This window comes from Mirounga angustirostris, unplaced genomic scaffold (genome assembly GCF_029215605.1).
Source record: "Mirounga angustirostris isolate CCGP_5_RB_7025 unplaced genomic scaffold, mMirAng1.0.hap1 SCAF_2, whole genome shotgun sequence".
NCBI classification, from domain to species: Eukaryota; Metazoa; Chordata; class Mammalia; order Carnivora; family Phocidae; genus Mirounga; species Mirounga angustirostris.
The window spans coordinates 163,646,408-163,663,935 of NW_026991710.1; the positions used below are offsets into that span (position 1 = coordinate 163,646,408).

Here is a 17,528-nt window from a genome sequence, read left to right on the forward strand (position 1 = left end):
CTGAGACCAGGACGCACACCATCTGCTGAGCTGCACACACACTGACCACCCATTAGACGTGCCACCCGCTGTGCTGCTACAGGGGGGCTGCCTGCCTTTTCAAACAATGTGAATTAGAAGAGCATTTCCCTAATTACAGAAATAAATTCACTTTAGAAAACCAGAAAAATATAGTAAAGGATAAAATCAATAAAAATTATTCATGATTCCAACTTCCTGAAATAATAAATATTAGTATTTTGGACTTTTTTCTATTTCCACATATACTTTTCTTTAAAGATTTATTTGAGAGCATGAGTGGGGGTGGGGGGGACAGGGGGAGAGAGAATCTCAAGTAGACTCCGCACGAAGTACAGAGCCCCACATGGGGCTCTATCTCCCCACCCTGAGATCACTACCTGAGCCAAAACCAAGAGTCAGACACTTAACCAACTGAGCCACCCAGGCACCCCAACATCTACTTTTCAAAAAAAATAAAATTGAGATTAATTCTTTGCTTTTTCTATTTAACATATTGTGAACAATTCTCAATGGTTATTCTTCAAAAACATGATTTTTAATGGCTGAATAATGTGCCATTTGATGAATCCACATACCATCATGTAGCCAGTTATGCCCATTACACACGTGGTACTGTGACACATTTTCTCTGATTAAGAACACCGCAACGAGCATGTCTGATGATTTCCTTAAGGCGAGTTCCTAAGAGCAGAGTCACTGAATCCAAGAACCCACTGACATTAAATACATATAACTGGAATGTCAGTTCTCTGTTCCCGGTGCAAAGCTTACAGGCTATATGGTTGAGGCCAAAATAAGTTACCTTGAGAGTAAGGCTCAAAAGGCAACATTGACGATCCTGGCAGTGTCCTGAACGAGTCCATTTAAAATGTAAATAAAATCAAATGATTACCCTAGGAGCTGTAGGCTAATTGGGGGGGAGGGGAAGGAGAGGGTGAAGAGGGAAAATGAGGAGAAAGCTGGGGGGTGGGGGGAGAGAGTTGCTTGTGTGCATTTTACGGTGGAGAGAGGGAGCTACTGAGAATTCCCACTATGAGCAAGCACCACGCACTGCTCTATCCTAGAACACCCCGCATGGCTTTCCTTCCTGGACTACCGGACTCCAAGATGTCTGCAGTTACTGCTACGAGGATGAAGATTACGTCCTGCATGGTGACCGCTCCAGAAGCTCCAGAAGCGTGCCCGTCTCTCTGCTCCAAGTTGCACACCACAGAAGCGCGCGCATGTGCAGCACTGACCCGCCCGCCCCAGCGCCCCACCAGCGCTCGGGCTGCAGACGAGCTTCTGCCGGTAACGGGCAACTAGCCACAGAGGTCAGCAGGACAGAAGGAACTTGTGTACTCCTCGCACTCCCTGTTCCTTTCCTGTGGTACTTTAGCTCCCATAATGGTGGTTCAACCCACAAAGATAATGAGAAAATCAAATTACATCGTGTGGTTGATATCACAGATCTTTTCCAACATAAAGAGTGGTGGTTGGAATCTGGGTGCTAGTAAAGATAATCTTTGGTGGGGGGGGGGGGGGGGAGTATCTTGCAGCACTAACATCTTTCAAACAGCAACCATCGTTTCTAGTTGTTTTTAAGATGACTCATTTGGAAACTGAGCAAGAATCTGGACAGGCAAATCAGAGAATTATAAATGATCAGTAAATACATGAAAACAGCTCCATCTCACCGGCAATTAGGAAAATACAAATTAAAATAAGATACCGTTTTTCATTTCTAAGACTGGTAAGAATTTTGAAGTTTGAGGACATTCAAAGCTATTGAGGATGTAGAAAATGGGCACTCTTGACCACCAATGGCAGAAATATAACTTGGTATAAAATTTCTGAAGGACAATTTTGTACTAATCAAATGCACATTCCTTATGATTTAGCAACCTCTTAAATTAAAATGAAATAGAATTAAAAACTGAGTTCTTCCAGAGCTCCCAGCTGGCTTGGTTGGTAGAGCATATGACTCTCGATCTTGGGGTTGTGAGTTCAAGCCCCTTGTTGGGTGTAGAGATTACTTTAAAAAAAATTTTTTTTTTGAGTTCTTCCATTGCCCTAGTTACATTTCAAGTGCTCACTGGCCACATGTGTCTAGTGGCTACCGGACGAGGCAATGCAGACAGATCAATTTCATCATCAGAGAAAGATCTACTGGGCAACACTGCTCTGGAAATATTTACAGAAGTGGACAAAGATATTCAATGCAGCGTTGTTTATAAAGCAAAAAACGCAATACAGTAAAAAGAACAGTTAATATCACCTTTATAAGTCAGGTAGAATAAAAAAATGTGAGGCAGATCTATATGAACAAACAGAAAGAAGACTGCGACATGTCAAATTTAAACATGTATAGCAGGGCACCTGGCTGGCTCAGTTGGTTGGAGCATGTGACTCTTGATCTCAGGGTTGTAAGTTCAAGCCCCATGTTGGGTATAGAAGTGACTTAAAAATCTTTAAAAAAATAAAATAAAAATAAAAGTATATTGCATCCCACTGAATCTGATGGACCCTCCTTGATGACCTGAATGACAGAAGCAAAAAAAAAAGTATATTGCAAAACAAGATGCGATTTTCACATTTTATAAAGATATTTATGTAATCTCTAAAGACACTGAAAAATATTTGCAAGGATATACATCAAACTGCTAGAGATAGTAGGAAGAGGGACTGGAGAAAGGAATGGGAATTTGCACTCTTTTTGTGTCTGAATTTGTTGCAACCAGCATATATTGTTCTTAGAAAAACATTTCAAAAAGAGTTCTATTTTTAAAAAGGAAGATATTTACAAGTAAGCCCTGAAGGTATCACAGCCTACTCATTTCTTTTCTAAGCCGAGATCTCCATTCTTTGGTTATAATTTCTCTAAATCCAGTACTCGAAAGCACTTTCCTGAGGCCCTGAGGGGAGCCACAGATGGGCCTCCTCCAGCGCTGGCCTCCTCCTACCAATCTCTTCCCCACAGCATTTCCCCAAACGTACTCTTCCACTCCCCCCGCCCCCACTCTTTCCCAGCCACTCACACAACTACCAGTATGATCCTGCTCTACCAGTGCAACAGGAAGCAAGCACCCCAAAAGATGCACCTCTGCCCAGTGGGACACAACTCACGGTTTCACTCCTTGACCTGAGTGCAGAAGAGCAGTCAGAGTGATAAACAAGAGTGGAAGGGACAAGCAAGAGCACAGGTATGTCAGACCTACCACTTCAGATACAAATCCCGCCCACCACTGAGGAGAGTATTTTTCAAAACAAAACCAATCACACCAAATATAAGAAAACCACCACTAGCAAGTCAGATGAACGATTATGTTCCAAATGTGATGGGTTTATTTTATTTTACTCTGATGCAAAACCAAAGATTCCACTACAGCACAGAGACCAATATATTAAAAGGTCATGAAAAAGTGGTGTGGGACATGCAGGACGTGATGTACAAACTGGAGGATCGGGTCATTTCCTTTGTAACGTGACACTACATTGTCGCTGAGGAACACATTTAAAATAACACTGCGGAACTCAACTGAAATGTGGCACAAACATGACAACTTCCAGGCATGCCTTCAAGTACCTCCCTTAGGATGGACTTGCAATCTCTAGACCTCAGTGTGGGGAGGATTACAATTCTTTGGAAGAATAAAAAGTTCACACTTTTGAAATGTCACAGAATTTTAAGGCCAAAACATAGTGGGTTCTCTTCACCTCCAGGGACAAATCGGATGCTTTACTCAAAACCACATTAAGCTTCTAGTTCAAATCCCAACCCAACCTTGTGACCTCCTGCATTGAAGTTCTTTCCGTCGATTAAAGCTGATAGGGTCAGTTTGACACCTAGGAAGAAGAAAACACCACAATCACTCATAACAAGTATTATAATCAGATCTTCATTCTATAGAAACAATGGATGGAGTCAAGGGCACAGATTACAGCTGGGTGTAAGAGTTACAAGCATTCAGGTATGACTAAGTCAACACAGGGTTATCTATAATCATCTGATCTGCAATGAGCAAAGCATAATCACAGCAAACTTCATCTGGAGTTCAGGGTTAAGAATAATAAGTGATCAACCAAACTCACAAGCCAGAGTGACCAAATTCTAGTAAGAAATATATAAATACTTTTTAAGCAAAAGCACTTGATCTGTTTTACTTTGTATGAACAACTGTGACAAAATGGTCTGAATTGACCTGCAGTTGGTTGTAGGTTTTTTGTTTATTTTTTTTTTAAAGATTTTGTTTATTTATTTGACAGAGACACAGCGAGAGAGGGAACACAAGCAGAGGGAGTGGGAGAGGGAGAAGCAGGCTTCCCGCGGAGCAGGGACCCCGATGTGGGGCTCGATCCCAGGACCCCGGGATCATGACCTGAGCCGAAGGCAGACGTTCAACAACTGAGCCACCCAGGCGCCACCTGGTTGTAGGTTTTATAGGTTATTTTCATTATTCCTCCATTACCTCCTACCCACGCCCATTGTTATTAATTCCTTTACTCACCAGGTCGAAGGGTCTGAGTATAACCCAGTCCAATCAGGCTGGCATTATTTACTTTAGCCTAAGGTTAGGAGATGAAATAGAAACAGTTAGAAAACAATCAACTTCATAATATGTAAGTCCAGTACAACCACAATTTCATGCATCAGATTTCCAAAACTAAAGCAACTTCAGGCCAATCTAGAACTACCAAAACTGAAAATTTAATTGGTATGGATAGGAGGGTCCTCGAGAATGCATGCTTAAAGGGCTCAAGCAAAAATTTTAAAACACTGTGCATCCAAATACCCCTGGTGTACTGAATTTTTTGAGATGTCAGTTTACAACCTCTGACAGTGGTTAAAACATGAACTCTGGTGAGAGAAGATCTGGATTCCAAGACTTTGGGCAAGTTACCTGACCTCTCCAAGTCTCAGTTCCCTCATCTATAAAATGGGCATGAGGATACTACTCACCACATGGAGTAGTTGGGAGGATTAAATGAGATACTACACATTAAGCCCTTAGCACAGTACCTGAAATTTAAGAGCTCAATTAGTGTCATTATTAATAAGAATTATTAATAGCAACAGGAATAGTAATCAAATCCCATGAATTTACAGATAAGAAAATTTTGAGGCCAAAGGGATAAAATGACTCCAGAAGGTCAGACAACAGCCTATATTTAAATATAGGAGGAACTCGGACTAGAATCCAGGTTCCAGGACTTGAAGTACAATACTCTTTTCACTACACAATGACCACCTCACTAAAGTTAATAAAGAACATGCACACAACAACCAAATCACAACATTCATTTACAACTTAGCTGAAACCCAATCTTGTAGCACATTCTTACAGACAGAGAAGTTCTACAATCCAGCTTGTATTTAGCAGCGATGCCAAAACGGGTATTGTTACTGCCAGCCGTCCAAGCAAGGTTTATTGACGTTTCAATCTTCTCGTTAACCTTCTGGTAGATAGACCCTCCAAATTCAGTGCCATCATTCCTATTTTCATGGTACAAGAAAAGTCATAAATACCTAGTTTGTACCACTCATGGAAACAAATTCTAAGACTCTTTAAACAAGGATCTCATTTTGCAACTATCTATTTCAGCAAACTTCTAGTATAAATGACTACCAAACAAAACAAGGAACTAAATCCAGTTACGTAATTTATAACTGGCTAATTAAAGTGTAATTAACATTTGATTCATTTACTTAGCTCCCCACAATGTAAATTTCTTAGACATAATTCAGTTATGCACAAAGGCAGATACCTCAGGTAAATATGAACTATGTCTTTGAGATGTTCAAAGAATTTAGAACCCTAAAAGTAGAGTTCAATAAAGATTTCTGCAAAACAAAAAATACAGCAGTACAAGAAAAAAGCCAATCCTGGACTTCATTTGAAACGACCCTAGAGTCAGAAAGCACCACCCCCACAATACCTAGGGTGTACTGCTCTAGAGAAGTGCCTAAATTATTGCTTCAAAGCATCCCAGAACTTAAGAGTCCCTGAGTTTTCATGGTTTTCCTGATCATACTGTTTCATCGATTTTAATGCCACTGTCTAGGCCACTGCTTGACTTTATTTCAGGCATTACATTGAACTGGAATGTCTAGTGGAGAGCAATCTACAACACTTCGAAAACACAGAGTTCTTCCTTTGCCTTTTTTTTTCCGGTATACTAACAGTGCCCAGTAGGCCAAGACATAAACTATAATTTAAAAGTTCAAATTCATTTAACCAATAAGATGCAGCCTACAGAACTGAATCCAGGATTGCTTTGAGGACTTCTGCTTCTTCTGAATGCAATAAGGGTGGCTGGGTTGTGACCAAGGGTACCCGAAAACCTCCGCAGAATCACTGGGGATGGTCCAGGATGCTCAGATCAATTAGGTGGTTGCTCTTCATGATCCAGACTGGCTTCCAGATACTGCTAAGCTGAGTAAGGCACCAGAGGAAGCAGAAATATTTCCAAAGAATTCCTTTTATCAGGAGGTAACCTATGCCCGGGCTCTCTCCATCCCAATGGTTCTTGTACAGATTCTAGACCTTCCTAAAGTTTGGGGTACAGACTGAGAGGCCAGTAACTACCAGTAGCCCAGCACAATGCACCAAGTGCATTTACCTCTGGCAATGTTTTGCTGACTCAGAAAATAGTACAGTGAGGCTGGATGTCCACCAAAGCATATTAAATGCAAGTACGATCATTTCTAACCTTCTCAACATGCTAATGGCTACCATCTTTTTGGGCGACTGCACCAGTGCTAAAGGCGGAATAAATTATAAACACTCACACATGAGTGTGCAGCTGGAAGTCTGCAGCCTTATAACCCAGGGCAAAATTATTCTGTGACAGTTTGGATTTGGCTGTGTCAAAACTCATCTGATAGCCAGCAAGCCAACCCTCAAAGGCTAACACAGCCCAGCCATAGATGGTTGGTCCAGAAAAATCTATATCAACATTACTGCCAAGACTGAAACAATCCCGTTTATAAGAGGCCTTCAATTTTCCACTCTTCTTTCTGTTAGAAATAAAAACAACACAACGAAAACAACATGAGTTTCTACTACTGTCCAGAAATCTTTATAGAGTAAGATATCCTCTCTCCCCCAATGTAAATACAATTTTGGTAGATGGCATACATATAGTAAAGTTTCAAATGACTTAACTCTACAAATATACTTTTGTTAGGATTAGAAATGCATATACTGGGGTGCCTGGGTGGCTCAGTCATTAAGCGTCTGCCTTCGGCTCAGGTCATGATCCTGGGGTCCCGGGATCGAGTGCCGCATCAGGCTCCCTGCTCAGCGGGGAGTCTGCTTTCCCTGCCACTGTACTCTCTCTCGTGCACTCTCTCTCTCAAATAAATTCTTTAAAAAAAAAAAGAAAAAAAGAAATGCATATACTATTTTTACCTTTTCTTCACTGTAAGTTCAAATGACAGGATATTTCATGATTAATATCATGGAGGGATGAACAAAAGTATAAAAAGGAATAAGCTATTTCAGTACCAAATTAATAACCTGAATATGTATTTATTCATGAGAACCCAAATTTCTTTAAATGTTTTTATAAATGCCCAAATGCTACAAAATGTTAACACCTGACACACTTCACTTCTAAGTTATAACCTATCATGAAGAGAAGTGGTTTTTTTTTTTTTTTTTTTTAAAGGATACAGTCCTTTGGTAAACATATTTATTTTCCTTAGGGTCACTATTTTCTCCCTGGACAACATTAGATGGATGGAAGAGAAGTGTACACTTTTGAAAGACAGTACTGAAAACATGAAATTGGTCTTAATCATCCTTGTCCTATTTAATCAGGCTTCTGAGAATATTTGTCTGGAAGATAACTGTGTGGCAGGAATGACACACGTTGTTACAGCTAAGGAAAAATGACACTTTGACTTTTTCTAGCACCGACCCATGTGAGGCGGAATAGGAAACAACATGATCCCCATTTTTTAGACAAAGAAACTGAAGCAGATAGGTTAGCAGATTTCTAAAGGCTAAGAAAGCACATCAGTAGCAGAACTACTGCTTATAGTGTTCCCCAGCCAGATTACACTGTTTTCTTAAGAAATTAACTTCTCAGGGGCACCTGGGTGGCTCAGAGTTGAGCATCCGACTCTTGATTTCAGCTCAGGTCAGGATTCAGAGTCCTGGGATAAAGCCCCACTCCTGGCTCCGCACTTAGAGGGGAGTCTGCTTCTCCCTCTCCCTCTGTCCCTCCCCCTGCTCTCTCTCTCTCTCAAATAAATCTTAAAAAAAAAAAAAGAAATTAACTTCTCAGCAAAATACCACATCCATGAATCTTTAGAATAGCTTAAGAATTATCTAGTCTTGGAATGCCTGGCTGGCTCAGTTGGTAGAGCGTGCAATTCTTGATCACTCGGTTGTGAGTCTGAGCCCTACACTGGGTGTGGAGATTACTTAAAAATAAAATCTTTAAAAAAAAAAAAGAGGGCGCCTGGGTGGCTCAGTTGGTTAAGCGACTGCCTTCGGCTCAGGTCATGATCCTGGAGTCCCGGGATCGAGTCCTGCATCGGGCTCCCTGCTCGGCGGGGAGTCTGCTTCTCCCTCTGACCCTCCTCCCTCTCATGCTCTCTGTCTCTCATTCTCTCTGTCTCAAATAAATAAATAAAATCTTTTAAAAAAAAAGAAAGAAGAAAAAGAAATATCTGCCCTTCTAGCTCCTGAACTTTTCCTACACATGCCTCTTTGGACTAGCTTTGTATTTTTGTTCATCTGTTCAATTTTCAAATCAAAACTTTACCCTGCTTCAAAGGAATCCTCCTTTCTCTTTACTAGACATACAAGGTCTCTCTGGTGTTCCTAACAGCAACCTCCTAAGTTCTCCCTGCATCTAAACTTTTCATTGCAATTCCCTAGTCTAAAGCGCTCTCTCCCTACAGTCTACAAAAACATTTCAGAAAATAGGGTTTGGATAATTACCCTGTGTTTGGTACAAATATGGTATCAAGAGTCAGTTTCAACCCTTCAGCCAACTGAAAAACAAAGATTTAAAATAAACAATTAGTAATTTTCTATTTTTTCGACCCAAGAAACCAATTTAAAGTTTTCTCTAACTTCCTAACAACAACAAAAAGGAGTCATTAAAGTAAGCCAAATATTAAGTTACTTACTAAATTACATCTTTATCCTTCCCCTCCCTCCTTACCCCAGGTTTCATCAGATTCTCTCACCAAAAACCAGGTTTAAATATGTGGGCCAAATTCTATCACAGCCAATAACATTAATTACAGTAAAAAAACAACAAAATTCCAATACAACCAGGTAATCTTGATACTCTCTTGAAATTACTGTAATGAGATAACCTGACATTTAACAAACCAACCTAAGGAATTTATTCAGCTACATATATATGTTAACTACCTATGGTAGTATGCATGTAGACAGACCTCAAAAAACAGTGCCCTGTACATAGCAAATACTTAATAAATATCTGCTGATTAATTTTTCTCTTTGAAGACATTACAGAATTTAAAAACATTTTTCTATGGAGCAATTTTGCAACGATTACAAAATAAAATCAAACTACCTCACTGTGAATAGTTTGGTTTACCCAGAGGAGGCTCAGTTACAATCAGAACTGGTCAGAACAAAGATGTAATGTCATAATTATGGACTCACAGTTTTACTTTCTAGAAATCTAAGACATATCAAAGAAGGCCACATGCACAGAAAAAATATGGCTACTATCTAGGTTATGGATAATAACATTTTATCTGCAAGATAAATTTAACCTACAAATAACTTCTAATGCCTTCTCTTACCTTATTCTCTAAAGAGATTTCTGTTCCGAGAGTATTGTCTGTGTTCCATTTCTGGGTGAAGGTAAGTCCATAGTTACAGACCTTATATTTGGTCTCTAGGTTGCCTGACGCTTTCCCTGTATCAGTGTAAGCATGACCAGAAGTAGAAAATTCCTGATAAGCAAGAAAAATAATTACTTTAAAATCAACTCATCAAACAGAAAATACTCATCTCAGAAAGTAGTGTTCAATGCATCAGAAACCAATAGTTTGTTACAATGTATTTCCTGCTTTCTCATTTCTAAAGTTTAACCAGTTTCAGATCTTTCCATTATTCCACCTCTCTTACTAATACTTCTTGTTCCATATACTCTCTTACTAAAATGGGAATCTTAAATTCTCTCCTTTAAAAGAGAAATATCTTTACTGAAAATAAATGCCTTTACTAAAAAGACAAAAATATTGAATCATAAACATTTTACTTTCATGACCTGAAAAAAGATTATTCATTCTCTATCATATCTTTCAAGCCATTAATTAATTTTAAAATCCTTAAAAATCCCCAAACACTAGAAAGGACTACCCTACCCTCTTTTTTGTTGTTGTTGTGTTTTTTAAAGATTTTATTTATTTATTTGAGAGGGGAGAGAATACATGAGCATGCAAGAGCAGGGGGAGGGAGAAGCAGACTCCCCACTGAGCAGGGAGCCCCACATGGGGCTCAATCCAAGGACCCGGGGATCATGACCTGAGGCGAAGGCAGACGCTTAACCAACTGAGCCACCCCGATGCCCCATCCCTACCCTCTTTAAATAGAACTTCAGTGCATTAAAAAAAATTTTTTTTTAATTTTTATTATGGTAAAATACACCTAACATAAAATTTACCATTTTTAAGTGTGCAGTTCAGTGGCATTAAGTACAGTACACGACCACGAAAACTTTATTGCTTTGGTCCACAAAACTATCGGTAAAATTTTTGATATAAACAATCTCAATATTTGAAAGTATGTACCCATTTTTCAAAACAAAATGGAAGGGTATAAATTATCTCTCTTTCTCCCTTCTCCCCATCTACCTTTTAAAGTGCTTTCTATCAAATAGTTACTATGAACACCTTAAAATATATCCTCCTCCCTAGGTAGGTGTCCTTTCAGTCACATGACAATGAGCAACAGGAAACAGATCTCCCTCCAAAAGGAAGCAAACAGTCAACACCTGTCACTGACAATCTATGAACTGTCAAGAAAAAAAACCCTTCTGATTGGCCCTGTTTTTAGAGAACATTTCTGAACTACTGCCAACAGTCATGAAATGCTGCCAGCCCTGAGCAGTTCTGTTTCCCTGCCCACAGTATGAATCCTCCCTTTACCAAACAGCCTGCTCCTTACCTCTAGCTCTACATGCTGATGAAACTGGGAAACTATGATCTGTTTATCAACACCATGCAGGAAGTTTTCCAAGAGAGTATCATGCTGCACATTTTAGGGTAAGGCCTCAGTACAAAATGACAAACGCTAATCATGTTTAATAGTCCACACAATTATTTAATGCGAGCACTGCTTTCTTTTAGTAGATCCAACTATCCAGTGTTTTATTTTTTACATATACCTCTCATAAACTTGAAAGTATAGCACAGATAAACCTCATTTTTAGTGTTAGGAATACTTCACACACAAAACTAAAGTAAAAGTGTATTTAGTCTACATTTTTTCCTTGTTACCATCATTTCTTACTTTGAAGCTCTCTCAAAAGTCTAAAATATCAGAAGTACAAATCTTAAAGGCCAGAATTTTTCTAAGTTAAAAAGTTTAACTGGCTCACAATTGCTTTAGTTGTTCTCTAACTTCTTCATTAGATCAAACAGTGCAAAATACATTTATGACGTGCATATAACATCTGTAGCTCTACAGTAAAGGCTAGTAAGCAACAAAACCACCATAAAAATGTTACTGTTAAAAAGATGGCATATGATAAAAATATTAAGTGCAATCTAAGAACTGATTGAAGCAATGGATGAAATTTATCTTAAATCAATACCAGAGACCAAAAGCAGCCATAAAAACAAGCACACAAATATGCTCTATTTTTCTTACCATCTGAATCAATAGTCAGTTCCACACCACAGCAGCATGGAAGGGAGATAAAATTTTAGCCGATGATTTTTATAACATAAACCTAATTTGACCAAATTCTGAAACCCTATTCAAAGTTAGTATAATTTTCTATTTTAACAGAACCATATAACAATATGCCCAACCTAGTAGTAGCTGCATATATATTTATTTACCACTAGAAAAACCTAGGGAAAAAATGATAATGACAAACCAGGAGTATGAGACAAAGTATCATACAAATTCCACATTCTTTTAGCTCCTCTAATTAAATTATTATATCTGGAAATAAAATTAGCACTGGTTTAAATAGGTAAGTACCAAAAAGGTATGCTATCAATGAGCAGAAATCAGACAATGAGGTGAATGTAAAGTTCATCTATTTACCAGATTTACTGAATAAAAGTTCTGGTTAATGACACTTTGAAAATATGTCTATAGCCTTTACTATATTCTTAACTTCCAGTAAAAAAAGACTTCATGAACATCCAATAAAAACTGTAGATTAATCCTTTACATGCATTTTTAGTTCTACATTTGTTTTGATCAATCAGGAAGGGATAGACTAAAATTAATTTGTTTTTGTAAGAAGGCAATAAAACTTACATGAACCCAGTATAATGGAAGTAAAGTTTTTAGGACCCATATACATACTCATGAAAGTATAAACATATGATATGGGTCAAAAAAATACAGATATTTTATATCTCCTGAGAGTAAGACTAAGCATATTCTTATTATGAGGGGGGAGAATTCTTCTTCTTATTATTATTATGAGAACCTTTGTTCTCCCCCAAAATTCAACCTGATTGTCTAGGGCTAAGGGGAAGATACTCACTGAAATCTGAGAGTATGACAAAACTGTAAGGAAGACAGCACAGTGCCAAATGTACAGACTCACGGAACTAGACTAAACAACTTTTTAATAGCCTTTAAGTTAATTATGCTACATCTATTAAAATTATATTAGGTACTTACCACTCCACTACAGGACTTGGTTCTCAGATCTATTTTAACCATGCCAAATCCTAGACAAACAGAAAAACACAGTAATGTACAAAATGTGTTTTCACTCCAGTTTTTACAACTTAGAGATTATGAAAACAGTCCATGTACCTTCCATATGGAAAATACACAGTATCCTCGTTAGGTGAGAGTTCCATTAAAAACTGACGTATAATGAAATAAGTATAATTTTTAAGCTCTCAAAAAACAAAAATTAGCAGAAAATATTATGCTTATGTAAGTATAAACTTAAATAATTACACTAGTTAATAAGAAAAATCAAATGTAGGGGCGCCTGGGTGGCTCAGTTGTTAAGCATCTGCCTTCGGCTCAGGTCATGATCGCAGGGTCCTGGGATAGAGCCCCGCATCGGGCTCCCTGCTCCGTGGGAAGCATGCTACTCCCTCTCCCACTCCCCCTGCTTGTGTTCCCTCCCTCTCTCTGTGTCTCTGTCAAATAAAATCTTAAAAAAAAAAAAAAGAAAAATCAAATGTACATAGCACAAAAATTAAAAGATTAAGTTTTAAAAATCAAAAATAAATATCCATTGGGGATCAAGAATATGTTACTCCAAAGAAGTCAAAAGTTGTGTCTTCACGCACTGCCATTATTTGGAGGAGGAAAAGTGCACCCCCCACTTTAACTGTCGCTAGGGCTAGCCAGAGGAGACAGAAGTATTACAGATTTCTATTACTTCATCTTACAGATAACATTAAATATGCAAATGTATATGCATGCATATATGTATATAATTGCTTTTAATGCTTGTAAGGCAGGCACTCTACCTCTAAAGAGTCAAGTCTAATAATCTGTTGACAGTTATCCCCTTAAATCTTGTGAAGTAGATTAATGTTAACCTCATTTTACTAGCACTGCATCTTGCATATAGTAATAAGCATTCAACACTAACCCTTACCCCAAATTGGAAATGTACAGTAGCATACTTACCATATCCTTTATTGAAGACATCCTTGGCGGCCTTTCCTAGGTCACAGTAAGTCGGTGTGTTACACATATCTTATAAAGAAAAATAAGGACAAAGGAATAAAAACAGCCATTTAGTATTTATTCACCCACAGTCCTCGTATTTTTTCCTGGGAGAAGAGGTATACAGTTTTCTCTTCCTTTGCATCATTAATGCTTATACCCTAATGCAAGCAAAGTTAGGAGAAGGCATTCTGCTTCTTTACAAAGAACTTTCCAGAATACTGGATAATAAAAGGGTTGTTTTCATGAGATTCACAGAGATCATCTTTCTGACTGCATTTCAAAGAAAAGAAATTTCTCACAGGCTGAAGGAGATGCTTTGTTAAACTGGGACTTTTTACTTAAAAAAAAATATATATATATATATATATATATGCAAACTTTACATTGGAAAAACATTTCTTGGGCTGTTATAAAGCCAAGGGCTACTAAAGTGATAAGGTAAAACTGTTTTTGAAGAACTGTAAGAATAGATGCATTAAAAATCTTCAGGGTTAACATTTTTGCCACTGTGAAATTCAGCTCTTAAAATAAGAATTACCATACTAATTGGAATGCATTCATCCAGAATATGTCCTCTCTCAAAGCTCTTTTAAAAATAAAATTATATAATCTTACCCATTAGCCACAAACAGGATAAATTCTACCTGCAGTAATTCTGTTTATCAAAAATTGGTGTATACTCTGAAGTTAAAGCCTTCAAAAACCAAAGGTGCCTTCACTTTTCACCTTACCTACTTGGTATTCACACAGCTTTTCTACTGCCGATATGGCTCTCACATTAAAGTTCTCAGAAGCTCTATCTACACAGATAAACATACCACCCTTCTGCCCTCTTTGTATAATGGGAAATCTCTTCCTGCAGCAGCCTCAACAGCCATGGCTAACCAATTGTAGAACCATCTCAAGCAGTCCCATTCGCCCAATACCAGAAAAATCCAGAGCACCAGCTATCCCATGCAATTACTATGCCTGAACTACCCACACAATCAAACTAATATTTACTTATATTTAGCCTGGCTCTTAATCTGCCCTTCTGCTAAGTTTCTGCCTATACCATCACACCTGAACACAACACACCTTACGATGCACTTTTTAATTGTGAATCCATTAAAAATTTGTTCCTTAACCTAAACCTGTCAAATATGACAGACATTATATATATATGTGTATATATATATATATATATAGACTATATATATATATTAAGAGAGCAGGGTATAACATAAAATACATATCTAAAGAGGAAAGAATATAGTAAAGGTGAAAGAGTGAGTATAAATGTACTGACTCATACGATAATAAAACTTTGTCCTAAGCCAGGGTTTCAGAGTTCACTTCCAGGGCAATTCTTTTACAATTCAATTCCCTGCATTCAAATGATCCATTCTAGAATTGCCAACTGCAATTTGATATTACTCTTTATTATTTCAACCGATGCTGGTATCTGATGAAATCTGCCAGAAGTCTAAATTTGAGGAGGTCGGTACAGAAAGGCAGGCACTATATATTCAAATAAAAGTGTTAAGCCTTTACAGTCTGGATTTTCATCTACTGACAGGAGAAAAGATACACTTAACTCTTTAGAAACATCCATCTAATGACAGTCTTTTAGCATTTTGCTTTATTTTTTCAAAACCACTGCTAGACACTATGCAAAAGTGTAGCCCGTTTAGTTTACTAACTGATCTCAATTCTGCCTACTTCAAGCTTACTTTTTCAGGCCCACGATTCTGATGGGTAATGCACTGCTGGTATGATCAAGCAAAAAACAGAGAAGACACACAGACTTCATGTCACTCAGGAGTAAAGCTATCATCACATATTTCTATCAGCTCTACAAAATGCACTTGTTCGTTGGCATGCACAACGTACGAGGTTGCTTTAGATGCAGACAGAGGGGGAAGGGTTAATTAGGTAATACTGCTTTACACAATTACTAACTTGTCCGTAAAGAGCCCCTTTTGTTCCTCGTCTCGCCTTTTTCAGTTGCACGTACAGCATCCTCCCCTTGGCGATAAGGAGTGCTACAGAGCTCCCCTGATACTGGACAATTCCAGAGAGGAAGCTGGGGGCAGAGGGGTGGGGGTGGGTTTGGGGTTCGAGGATCCAACTTCCCTAGAAACCAACCTCCTTTCTGGCCTGACGCCTAGAAAGAAAGTCCTGTGGGCCCACCAGGAAGGGAGAGGGTCAGGCTCGGCGCTCCGAGCGCCGCTCCCCACGCCGGCGTTGCGGCTCCATCACTTGAGGCGGCCAGGGGAGCAAGGTCCCTTCTGCCCTCTGCGGCCCGGCCGGGCCCGCGCCCCGTTAGGCTCCTCTCTCCCTTCCAAGCCCTACGTTAGGCCGGCCTCCCGTTGGGTCCCCTGCTCGGCGGCGTACCGCCACCCACTCCAGCCCGCCCGGGCCGCCAGCCGCCCGGCTCACGGTCTCGGGCCCCCTCACCTCCAGCCAGAAGGCCTGTCTCCGTTCCGCTAGGGCAACGCTGAAGGTCTTCTTCAAACCAACGCCGTCCGCGCCTGCGCGGCCTCACTCTCCCCGCGGCGCCTGCGCGCCCCTACCCGCCCCTCCTGGGCACGGCGTTTGCGCCGTAGTGTCGCGCCGGAGTCGCGCGCCGCGGGTCTGAGTCCCGAGAGGAACAGCTGGAGCGAACCCAACTGTCTGGCTCCGTGTGCGCGCGTGCGCGAGAGGGCCCGGCGAGCAGGTGTCAGGAGCGGGAGTTGATGTAGGCAAAGAGGCCTGAGGGATCACACCTCTGTCCCTGAAGGGGCTCGCTCTCGCGAGAACGCCCGGAGGTTACTAGTTACTGTTGCTATGGGAGGGGCTGCGGGCGAGGCGGGCGAGGCGGGCGGAGAGGATCTGGGACGCAGCTGATGGATGCTGTGGACTGGCACGTTTCGTTCAGATGCCGAGCAGATCTTTATGGGAATTTCGTCTCCGACTGACTAAAATTCAAGAATGTGACCCTTAGGTTATCTCATCTTAAGGATGAGTAAACGGGGCCCCCAGGGGTAAGTGACGTGACTTATTCAAGATCACACGGGTAGCGATTGATTATAATTCAAAGGAGAGAGGAGATGGAGGAGAGAAAGCTCTTCTTTAGAGAATACCAACTAATAAATATAGAAGAAATTATAGAAAGAGGAAATCACCACTCTGGATCCACCAGTTTCAGGCAAAAACTATCAATAGATGCTAGACATTTGAAGATAGTCATACAGTTCCAAAGTATCAGCCTACAGATTCCTTACTAAAGAGAAAAAGAGTACCTTCACATCAAAGAAGTCACCCTTAACCAAGTAATCAAACTTAACATCACCAGGGATGGTACAGAGGACACAAAGGTATTATTCTTGCTAAAGGTGTGTCTCTCTTCATGAGAAAACAATCAGACAAATCCAAATTGAGGGACATTCTGCAAAACAACCGCTGGGTCTCTTCTAAAATGTAAATTTCATGAAAAAGGCTAATGAACTGTTCCAGATTAAAGGAGACAAAAGAAAGGTACGGCACTGCAAGCAATGTGATCCTAAATTGAAACCTGGATCAAAAAAACAAGAAACAGCTATTGAGAAACATATTGGCATAATTGAGAAAATTTGACTTTATTATGTTAGTATTGCAACAATGTATGGTTTTCTGATGTTTATA

General features: G+C 39.6%; 1 protein-coding gene across 4 annotated transcripts; it reads right to left on the reverse strand.

The window, feature by feature from the left end:
* Positions 1–3,286: 3,286 nt before the first annotated feature.
* VDAC3 (voltage dependent anion channel 3) lies at positions 3,287–16,614 on the reverse strand. Of its 4 annotated transcripts, XM_054508626.2 has the most exons (10): positions 16,323–16,614; positions 15,825–15,948; positions 13,842–13,910; positions 12,867–12,916; positions 9,797–9,949; positions 8,955–9,007; positions 6,791–7,018; positions 5,344–5,494; positions 4,509–4,566; positions 3,287–3,846 (listed from the first exon to the last, which is right to left on the reverse strand). In XM_054508626.2, the coding sequence occupies exons 3-10, from the start codon at positions 13,906–13,908 to the stop codon at positions 3,755–3,757; spliced, it is 852 nt and encodes a 283-aa protein (XP_054364601.1). In that variant the 5' UTR covers positions 13,909–13,910; positions 15,825–15,948; positions 16,323–16,614; the 3' UTR covers positions 3,287–3,754. The 4 variants fall into 4 exon arrangements, with proteins under 4 accessions (XP_054364601.1, XP_045735880.1, XP_064441553.1 ...); XM_045879924.3 differs by lacking the exon at positions 15,825–15,948 and having other exon boundaries at positions 16,323–16,613; XM_064585483.1 differs by lacking the exon at positions 12,867–12,916 and having other exon boundaries at positions 16,323–16,612.
* Positions 16,615–17,528: the final 914 nt, after the last annotated feature.

Bases quoted from the DNA above. Each gene is read 5' to 3' on its own strand.
- VDAC3 (XM_054508626.2), bottom strand. From the start codon at position 13,908: ATGTGTAACACACCGACTTACTGTGACCTAGGAAAGGCCGCCAAGGAT. The intron at 4,567-5,343 runs GTAAGAATGTGC...TCCTAACCTTAG, and splicing joins ATTGTAGAACTTCTCTGTCT to GCTAAAGTAAATAATGCCAG. The intron at 3,847-4,508 runs GTGAGTAAAGGA...TCTTCTTCCTAG, and splicing joins TACTCAGACCCTTCGACCTG to GTGTCAAACTGACCCTATCA.